Genomic DNA, 11,145 nt, shown 5'->3' with positions numbered 1-11,145 from the left:
TGAAAAAAAAACCCAGATTTTTAAAGCTTGTCTTGCACTCATCAAGATTTTGCATAATTGACAGTATCAAGGGGAAGAGCATTTTCATATGATATGCGAAGAGCATGTTGAGTTCATTTGCCAACCATTACTATGCTCTTCTTCGATGGGGAGGGCTTATACAATTAATGGTAGAGCCTGGGTTAGTGTTGTAGAAGAGAGGAATCTATGGGTGCAGGTACATAATTCTTTAAAGTTTCTATCACACATAAACAGGATGGTTAAAAAGGCATTTGGCACACTTGCCTTCATTGCTCAGTCCCTCGAGAATAGGAGTTGGGACGTTATTTTGAGGTTGCACAAGACATTGGCCTCTTCTGGAATACTGTGTCCAATTCTGGTCACCCAGTTATAGGAAGGATATTATCTAGCTGGAGAGGGTTCGGAACAGATTTACCTGGATATTGTCGAGAATGGAAAGTTTGAGTTATAAGGAGGACTGGAGAGGCTGGTTAGTGTGGGAGGTCGAGTGGTGACCTGATAGACGTTTATAAAATAATGAGAGGTATAGAGTTGATGGTAGTTGTCCTTTCCCCAGATTAGGGGGCACATTTATAAGTTGAGAGCAGAGAGATTTAAAAATGATATGAGAAAAATGTTTTACACGGAGGATGGTTCACATGTGGAATGAACATCCTGAGGAAGTGGTGGACGTGGATAAAATTACAACATTTGTAAGTCGCTTGGATGGATATATGAATAGGAAAGGTTTAGAGGGATATGGGCCAGGAGCAAGCAGGTGGGACTAGTTCAGTTTGAGCTTATGTTGGGCATGGACTGGTTAGACCAAAGGGTCTATTTCCGTGCTGTATCACTCTGCAACATAAAACTCCTGCTCTAATTTATATTAATATGCTTGCAAATGTCCTGATTGGTGCAAGAAGAAAGCTTTGACAAAATGTGTCTTTTCAGCAAACTTAACATTTTTTGCAATCAATTAACAAAGAATACCGTTCATTTATTTTCTTTATTTAGGTGTCCTACACTGCTCTCCCCACATCTTCGCTTTGAGCTTTCCCAAATACCTTCCTTTCCCTTTATGCCTCTTCCTGAGGTTGAATGATTAAATGGTGCATGAATGGTCTGGATGGAGCAGTATGCTGGAATTAATAGTCTTTACTTGCATGTGTATTTTAAAAAAAATGTCTGGTACATTATTTCCCGAACATCTGTGCTTCTGCATAACTAAGACTTGAACACAACATAGATATTATAGCTTACTTAATGAACACAAATGAAATCTTGATATACGTAGCAATGAAGCAGTTCAAAATAGTGATGCCTCACTGAGAATCCACATCCACTAAACATCTGGTTTAATTATCAGAGCAACAGGCTTCCAATCAGCCTGGAGTTTGCCCATCCTACGTTCTTCATCAAAGCAGTTGATGTCTTAAATCCATCATTTCTTTGCCATTAACTGAATAATTAAGTGCATTATTTCACCTAACAGTATTTACTTGCCAAGCTGCTGCAATGTACAAAGTATTAAACATTTGTTTACATCTTTGTGGGTTTGCCCCTCTTTCAGTAAAAGGGAAGATTTGCAGTGAAATGATAGACTCTCACAGCCAGGCGGTGATACGAGGCCGTCAGAGAGACATCCAGGCCATTGTAACCACCTGCGGTGCCAGCAGGAAAGCAATTCTTGTTTGGAGGTTTATTTTAATTTAATTTGACTTTGCACTGAGAAGGTTGCCCTCAGGTCAAGTCAGGTTTTCCATTATCCTGTTTTCATTATGTTTGGGAACAAAAGCGATAGCCTTTAACTAAATTCTGCGTCCTCTTGCCTAACTCCTGGTGCTTTCTTTAGAGGTGATATCAAGGGCGTAACTCCCTAGAAGGCCAGTAAGCCCCAAGACTACAAAGTTGCATGCATAAGCGAGGTCCATGCCTGATAAGGCGTGGCATGCAAAAGTATGACAATAAGAGGGCAGAGTTCATGAAATACTTATTATATTAGCTGAATATTTATTTGCCACAGCTGCCAGTACATACATTAAAGTTAAAATGTTAACACTGATCAGAGAACCACTGTGCTACAAATGTGGCAACACAATTTTATTTATAGTAAGATGTGTCAACATCCAGCATGACAAAATTGTACAAAGTTCACAATTTAAAAATGAATCATCACAGCAACTTGTGATTTTACACATTTATAGCAAAATTAAAATGTCAACAAATCCATGCTGTGTTGTACAAAAATAAATCAAACTTCAGTTCCACAGAGAGCACAATAAATAGTTTATACAAAATCCTGTCTTAATAAATGAATATCACTTAAATTAACTTAGAAATGAATATGAACAATAAGTTATTATAAATAAACTCTGACGAATCTGCAATAATCCTTATGAAATGTTAGCATTCTAATACGTGACACGTCTGTGTTCACTATGTCGGAGTCACAGGTACGTTTTGATTCGATATTATGTACCAACATTAGATGAGCAGCAGATTTGTGCTTAAAATCCCTTTTCCATTTACATAGGTGAGAACAGTAATAATCCAAAAGTCAAACTAGCTCTTACTCTATTAAAAGCATTACTATATTGGCATAGAAGCTGCAGACACAATGCAGTGGAAAAAAAGGCGGATGCAGTCAATGAAGAACAAAGCCCTAAAAGAGGCTAGGGCAAGTATATATGTATATATATGGCATAAGGTGAAAGACAAGCACCTTGCTTTAGCTCTCAAAAAGGCAATTCTGAACATGGCAGCTACAACTAATAGCACAACAGAAAGTGGGCACCGTGCAGGCTCAATGCCACACACACCCATAATAATTACAGAATCTTTTTCCCAGCTAGTTAAGAATTTGTCCATTGGGAAAACTTTGCAAGTTTTGCACAACGACTATGAATAAAGTGCTGCTGGGACTACATATTCACATTGAACATTGTATCATATTCCTGTTATGACAGCATTGTACCCAGTAGTTTCCATTATGGCTATTGCCGCAACGGTGGCCACGCAGGCTTCTGTGTTTCATTTGTTCAGACTCATGCGATTTGTGTCATGTGACTGATGACAATCAACAATTGCACACCTTATTACACTGTGGATATAGGACAAGGTAAGTGCAAAGTAGAACTGGCAGGTTTCGAGGGACAGTGACCCTGTAAGTTCCAGTCAGATGAAATTATTAATAAGGTATAAAACCCATACTTCCTTCTACAGAGACCCATAGTACAGATTAACATGTACTGTAAACTTCAAGACAAATTAACTTCACAGAAAGTGTGCTGTGGCATTCAGTGGCCGTCCTATGTTCATTGAAGTGCATTGCTGTAAGCATCTTATGGCCTAGAAGGCTGCTGAAGTCACAGCACCAATCAGTGCAGTATGTAAGTAATCCTCCTGTCAAGTTATCTTGTCTTGGAGCTTAGCCCTGGGCCCTCACTGGGCTACTTTGTTTTAAGCATGAACCCCACTGCTTTTCTCTTTAACTAGAAGTAATGCAGGACAGTGAGGACATAGGGCTAATTCACCAAACCTTAAACTAAAACAGTCTTAAAGCTACTCATTATTTCAATCATTGTTCTAAAATCCCCAAAACAATAATTTCATTTGAGTGTCCCTACCTAACTGTAATCCTTTTAAAACTAAAGCGCATAATATTTTTAAAGCGTTGTTCAAAACTAGAGCATTTTCGCTACCAATCCTTGTCTATTAAACAATATGCACATAAATTCTTTTTTTTAAATTCTGTAAAACACAATCTCCCATATGAGACACAAAATCAGAGTATCCAAGTGATAGCGATACATAGTCAGATCATAGCTCACATGCTCCCAAGCTTTCTGTTATCTGTCAAAGTCAATTTGTTACATTGAATTCTTCCCATTTTTGTAAAGCATTTGGAAGAATTCGTATCCTATTCTTTTTTTGTTCCGTCAACCATTCAAGAGTATACACTCAAAAAAAGTGCATACGTTGGCAGCTATAAACATTACATGGCATATTACACTATGTCATCTCATATGAAAACGTACAAAATGTGAATGTTTTTAAAAACTATATATTAAATGCAATTACTATTTTCAAAGCAGGACATAAAATCATTATGAAGTCTCCTACGCATAACACCTTTTGTAACAGAAATAAAGTTTTGATATTCAACACTGTCTGGTAAATTAGAGCAGCAAAAATGTGAGGCATCCTAGCAAGATCTCTTTTTAAACCAGAAAGCGGTCCTTAGACCTGAATTCCTTTCACAGCTTGCTTTATGTTTTCCAGAAGGGCCTTGTTTTCTGGGCTCTGGTAACGATCTTGATTTGTATACATGTCCGTTAAAGTCGTCACATAGGCATCAAAATTCTGTTCGTTTATTGGATCCTACACAATAGAAAACAAATGTCAGACATCTTATGAAAAATATCCTTCACGCATCAAGTAAGAATAGTTTAAATGAATGCATCACACACCATTTCATCAGTACCACATAAGTTGTGAAAAGGAATATCACTTTGTGTAGTTCATACATGCAAGGATGCTATGAGCTGTAAGGACAAATCCTATCACACACACTGCTGGTCAGGTTATCACCTCTTTGCAAATCCAAAAAATGTCTCTGCAACTTGCCTTCAAGTTTGGCTGGTGGTCATGAGGAGTGGTGCACCCTATGTGACACCTTTGATTTAGTAACATCAACCAATCTCTAATAAACATTGCAAAGCAATCTGTAATAACTCTTTAATCCTTTGGCAATCAGTTAATTTTTCAATGAACCTGATTAATTTTCTGAACTGTAAAATGCCATACAAAGTTACGCTTCATCCTCACACATGCAATTTTAAGCCACCAGTTTATCGACACATCAATGCGTTTGTGTATCATTTACGTTTGCTAATTCAAGTGCATTATCAAATTGTAGCATATCTATACAGGAAATATCAAGTAAACACTGCATGGTAATGGATAGTGAAGCTCCCTAACTCATAAAAGATGAGGAAAAAAAGGTTGCTGCAACAATGATTATTTGGATCTATATTTTGTATTGAACAATGTAAGCGCTGGGAGCATTACCTTTCAAATTTCCATTTTACATTAAGTTAATGTCAGACAAATGATTTCTAACCTGTCCTGCAATTGGGCTTTGACTTTGACCCCACAAAAAAAATCCCATGATCGCCACATTATGTTTTAATGTTTCACATCCAAATTAACTTAAGGATTGCACATATTTTTTATAATAAGGTAAAATAATCAACTTCTTTTTTGGGTATTCACCCAATAGTGACAAGAGTTTTGCTGTTCAAACTAATATTATTTAGGACTGCCATCAGAAAGTGATTTTTATATTACTAACAGGGACAAAGGGAACAAATTAGCACAGGCCCTCGAGGAATATAGAAAGCGCAGGGGGAAACTTCAGAAAGCAATTCGGAAAGAAAATAAGACACATGAAGAAACGTTGGTGCATAAAATTAGGGAGAATCCAAAGATATTGTATAAGTGTGTCAAGGTAAGAGGATAACCAAGGATAGGTTAGGGATCAGGAGTGTAATTTGCACTTGATGCTGGAGGACACTGTTAGGTTGTTAAATGAATACTTCACATCTATCTTCATCAGGGAGAAGGAGGATTTCGGTACAATTTCAGGAAGTGGGTTTCTTCAGCAGTTTGAGATAGGGAGTGAGAAGATATTGGAGGTTTTGGCGGACTTAAAATTGAACCAATCCCTAGGTCTTGATGAGTGGTACCTCAGACTGCTATTGGAGATGAGGGATAAAATTACAGGGCCTATAATCCAATTTTTTAGCTCCTCTCTAGCCACAGGAGAAGTACAGGAAGACTGGACGACAGCTATTGTGATTCCATTTTTCAAGAAGAGTGGTAGAGATAAACCAGGGAATTACAGACTGTGAATCTCACATCATTGGTAGGAAAACGATTGAAAAAAATTCTGAAGGAGAGAATTTATTTCCCCTAGGACAGCCATGGTGCAATCAGAGATCATCAACATGGCTTTGTCAGAGAAAGGTTATGCCTAACAAATTTTGGATTGAATTTCTCAAGGATGTGACCAGGTATGTCAGTGATGGTACTGCAGTTGATGTAATTTCCATGGATTTCAGCAAATCCTTTGACAAGGTCCAACAAGGGAGACTGTTAAAGAAGGTTAAAGCACATGGGATCCAGGGTAGCTTGACAAGTTGGATCCAGAAGATGGTGGCAGAAGGCTGTTTGTGTGACCAAGGATGGTGCCCAGGGGCGTACCACAGGGCTCGTTGTTGGACATCTTATATTTTGTGATAATATATAAAGGAGATAGATTAGAATATGGGCGAACGATAAGTAAGTTGGTGGATGACATGTAACTTGCCCAGGTAGTTGACAATGAGAAGTCTTAGGCTCCTGGAGTATATTGGTGGATTGGTGAGAAGGGCAGATGGAATTTAATCCTGATAAGTGTGAGGTGATACAGACGAAGTAACAAGGCAAAGGGATACTCAGTGAATGGCTCTCTGTCACTGGGAAGCTCAGAGGAACAAAGGGATCTTGTGGTGTGGTCCACAGATTCTTGAGGTGGCAAGACAGGTTAATATGGTAGTTACAAAGGCATGTGGCATACTTCACTTACCAGCTGAGTCATAGATTATAACAGCAGGGAGATTACATTGGAGCTGTGAAAACATTGGTTTGGCCACATCTGGAGTACAGTGTGCAGTTCTGGTCACTGCACTAAAGGAAGGATGTGATTGCATTGGATGGTGTGTAGAGGACATTCACCAGGATGTTGCTAAGAGTGCAACAGTTTCGCTATTACATAGCTATAAGCTAGAAAGAAAGTTTGGCTTGTTTTCTTTAGAGAGGGTAAGGCTGAGAGGGGATCTGATTGAGGTGTATAGAAATATGAGGGGCATGGTCAGGGTGGATTGAAAGCAGCTAATCCCCTTAGTTGAAAGGTCAATAACAAGGAGGCTTAATTTTAACTAAAAGCTTAAAGGAGAATTTGAGGAAAATTTATTTCATCCAGAAAGTAGTGTCAATCTGCAAGACATTGCCAAAGAGGATAGTTAAGTCGGTAAAACTCAACCTTCAAAAGTACTTGGATGAGCATTTGAAACAGTATAACACTCAAGGCTATGGGCCAAGCACTGGAAAGTGAGACTAGTGCAGATTTACAGTATTTTTTTGTAGTGCAGACTTGATGGGACGAAGGGCCTCTTTTGTAGGGTACCTTTTAGTGATTGTATGATTCTAACTAGTGTCAGATTGAAACTCAGGTTCCAGAGGCAAAAGGACAGTGGATCGATCTGCTGTACCTTCTGCATAAATTGTAAAGCTTTTACTCAGAGTGCCCATCTGTACTCTCCGTTCACTATACTCAACTATTTGACAGGATGAATAAATACAATTGGTCTTCGAGATTATAGTATAATGAAATTTATGCAAGATTGGCTTTGAAGTGGATTGAATTTCCTTGATGATCAAAAATATTTGATAAACACAGCTACGTTCATCTGAACATTAATGAAGTAATTTTTGCATATTCTATTTGGTTTATGCTATTTATTATAAAGAGCATATTATGTCCATTCAGGTTGTGGACTTGTAATAATGAAACACAATTAAGTACAAATACTGTACAGCATAATTTATTGGCTTAATCCTTTAACATCTACAGAGTGCTGTTTAAGACAGCTGGGCTCTTAATGTGTAGTCATCAGACCTGAACTCAAAAGGTTATTTTAGATTTCAAAGTAAATGGGGTAAAAACCATGGCAGCTGTGGAGCACTACAGAAACTTTGGTTTCAGACCATGCAAATCACTGAAAATATATGTACAAAAAGTCATCAAAAAGCCTAAGGTGTTGGAAATTAAAGAAGTGACCTTCAGTTGAATAGAACTTTGGTCAAACACGATCTGGAGGATAGCATTTAGAATTGAGCTCAGGAGGTATATACTGATCCAGGATGCACAGCACAGATTTACTGAATTAACACATGGATTGAATGATTAAACTTGAAGAACAGATAGACAAATATGTGTTGTATGGATGTGAATTTATCAGATTGAGGGCCTGATGTAACTGAGGTGTCGAAAAATAAATTAGGGAGTCAACAAGGTAATAAAAGAAAAATATTTCTTTTGGCAGAAAAATTTGGAGTATTCTGAAGAGGCCAAAATTTAAAAGTACATTTAAGAGTGAAAGCTGGAAGCGAGCGATACACCTCAGATAGAGTAATTAAATCTGCAACTTGTTGCCTCACAAAGTTGTGAACATTGTAAATTATAGACGTTGAGATTGATAGATTTTCGTGAGAGCTGCAAGGTCTCTGCAACAAAGGTGGTTAAATGGAGTTGAGGTATAAAGCACTCATCGTCCTACTGTAGGGCTGGTCTCTCATTAGAGGCAGACAACTGGTAGTGTTTTAACTTGAGGGTCACCATGCCTCAGGTTGAGAAGGACAGTCCTCCCTGGCAACCTAAGCTGGTGCAGGAATCAAACACACGCTGTCGGCATCACTCTGCACTGTGAATTGGTCATCCAGCCAAAGAGCTAACTGACTTCCAGTTGAGGTATCGATCAAATGTGATGGTATTGCAGGGCTAGCTTAGTGGACTAATTTTCCTACACATTTTCCGATGCTCATAGTTGTTATTAAGCCATTGTAATCTTTGTAAAGGAAGGGTAGAATTTCATAGCCATTCATTGGCAACTTTGAAGGGAGGGGTTTGTAAAACGCAGCATGAATTTTGCCCACTGCCTTTTCCTCTGCTCCAGACAATTTATAGAGGAAAGGGAGGGAGAGGGGGTTGAAAGACGTTGTGACCTGACTGCCCTTAGGCACATTGAGCCACTGATGTGCTTCATCTCACTGATTTTACTTGCAATAGGAGGAACCCATGCTATTCAGGCCTGACTGCTTTTACAGAATGGGCTGGTGTTAGGTACAGAGGGGATCTTCTATTGGGAGACACATCAAAGGTAATGAACATCCCAACCTCTCCACCGCAGATCATACATGCTTTTCAACAACCACATTGCTGTCCTTTTGAACCTGACACCCCTCCCAGATTCTTCTCACTGGGCCCTGCCACCTTCAGCATACTCCAAACCCTCTTCTTTGGGGACTGGCTATAGTCCCAACATTGGCCACCACTCATACCTGGCCATGTGAGTAGTATAGACCTGTGGCCTGGTCTTGTGAGGAGTATAGACCTGTGGCCAAACTGACTGGCTGGGGGCTCTCTAAGGCACGGCTTCCTCCCACTTGGGGATGGAAATCTCGCTCTGGGCAAATCAACTCCCTACTCAGTATCAAAATGGCAGGATTTTTTATGCATGGATTGCTGAATGACTATAAAGTTCTAGGAGGGAGGATGGTTGTGGTTATGTGGAACGTGAAGTCCTGTAAAATCCAGCCCTCTATTATTAGTGCTACCTGGGTTTTATTTTTATTGTAGTTATGACTGCACATGGTTCACAATGAACTTATGAATTGAACAGAAAACAGAAATAGATGATTCTGAGTGTGGAAGTTGCATATGACCATCTTTCCAAGTCAGCACATGTTGTCAGCTAAGTAGGAAACATTGACAATGCAATGAGATCATTACAGATCTGACAATTCTCAAATACACTTTCCTAACCTATCCCCATAAACTTTGATTCCCTATTGATTAAAGATTTGTGTACTTCTGCCTTACGTATATATAACAACTCATCCTCGGTAGCGTTCTGTGGCAAAGGATTCCACAGATTAAATCCTCTCTCTGAGGAAAAATTCCTTCACAACCGTGTTTTAAATGACTGATCCCTGACTGATGCCCGCTGTTCCCAGACTCTCTCACAGAACAAACAACCTCTCAACATCTGTCAAGACCCTGAAAAATCTTATGTTTCAATAACATTTCATATCCTTCTAAAGTTCAATGCTTACAGGTCCAACTGACCCAACCTCACCCCATAAGAAAATCCCTCTAGAGTCATAGAGTCAAAGAGATGTACAGCATGGAAACAGACCCTTCGGTCCAACCCGTCCATGCCGACCAGATATCCCCACCCAATCTAGTCCCACCTGCCAGTACCCGGCCCCTATCCCTCCAAACCCTTCCTATTCATATACCCATCTAAATGCCTCTTAAATGTTGCAATTGTACCAGCCTCCACCACTTCCTTTGGCAGCTCATTCCACACACGTACCACCCTCTGTGTGAAAAAGTTGCCCCTTAGGTCTCTTTTATATCTTTCCCCTCTCACCCTAAACCTATGCCCTCTAGTTCTGGACTCCCCGACCCCAGGGAAAAGACTTTGTCTATTTACCGTATCCATACCCCTCAGCCTCCGACGCTCCAGGGAAAACAGCTCCAGCCTGTTCAGCCTCTCCCCATAACTCAAATCCTACCTCCTGAACTTTCTCCAGGCTGCCTCCAATGTCATTTTATCATTCCTTCGATAAAGGAACCATAGCTTTTCACATTATTCTAGGTGTGGTCAGACTAGTTCCTTGTAGAGATTTAGCAAGACCTCAACAGTTTCAAACTCCAACCTCTTTGAAAGAAAGACTAATGCTTCATTTGCTTTTTCTGTTTCCCACACTGAACTTGGATGCTACATTTTTGTGATTCATGCAAGTCTGTATTTCCCTGTTCTGTAGCTCTGTGCAGTTTATCTCCATTTAAATAAAGTCCAGCTCTTTATCTGCATCATTGGCCTCATTGAGTCGATTCTTTTAGTCTTGAGCAGCAAGTCCACCGGATCTACCTGATCCATTTAACATCCTGAAAGAAAGATCCTTCTGTGTTTTTTTTTGCTATGACCATAAGGCAGATGAGAGTGATGCTTGAAGGGTGTTTCTGTGACTGGAAGCCTATGGTCAGTGATGTTACCATAGCATTCAGTGCTGGATCACTTGCTGATTGCTGTGTAAATTAATGAATATAGGAGATGTGATCAATAAATCTGGAGATGACACAAAACTTGGTGGTGTAGTTAACAGTGAGGAGACAAGTCTGAGGTTACAGGATGGTATAGATGGACTGGTCAGATGGGCTGAACAATAGGAAATGGAATTTGTTCCTGAAACATATGAGGTGATGGGAGAATAAATAAAACAAGAGAGTAGATGTTGAATGGCAAGACCCTAACA

General features: G+C 39.5%; 1 protein-coding gene across 12 annotated transcripts in view; it reads right to left on the bottom strand.

Annotated features, from left to right (window-relative positions):
• Nucleotides 1-2,003: 2,003 nt before the first annotated feature.
• LOC122541729 (myelin transcription factor 1-like protein) overlaps nucleotides 2,004-11,145 on the bottom strand; it is a 438,359-nt gene continuing 429,217 nt past the window's right edge. For all 12 annotated transcript variants that reach the window (XM_043678643.1, XM_043678679.1, XM_043678690.1 and 9 more), the window contains one exon: nucleotides 2,004-4,380. In XM_043678643.1, coding sequence (XP_043534578.1) covers nucleotides 4,240-4,380 — 141 coding nt within the window. In that variant the 3' untranslated portion in view covers nucleotides 2,004-4,239. The remainder of the gene's footprint in view (nucleotides 4,381-11,145) is intronic.

This window comes from Chiloscyllium plagiosum, chromosome 3 (genome assembly GCF_004010195.1).
Source record: "Chiloscyllium plagiosum isolate BGI_BamShark_2017 chromosome 3, ASM401019v2, whole genome shotgun sequence".
Lineage (NCBI taxonomy): Eukaryota > Metazoa > Chordata > Chondrichthyes > Orectolobiformes > Hemiscylliidae > Chiloscyllium > Chiloscyllium plagiosum.
This window is presented reverse-complemented; position numbering and strand designations above follow the sequence as displayed.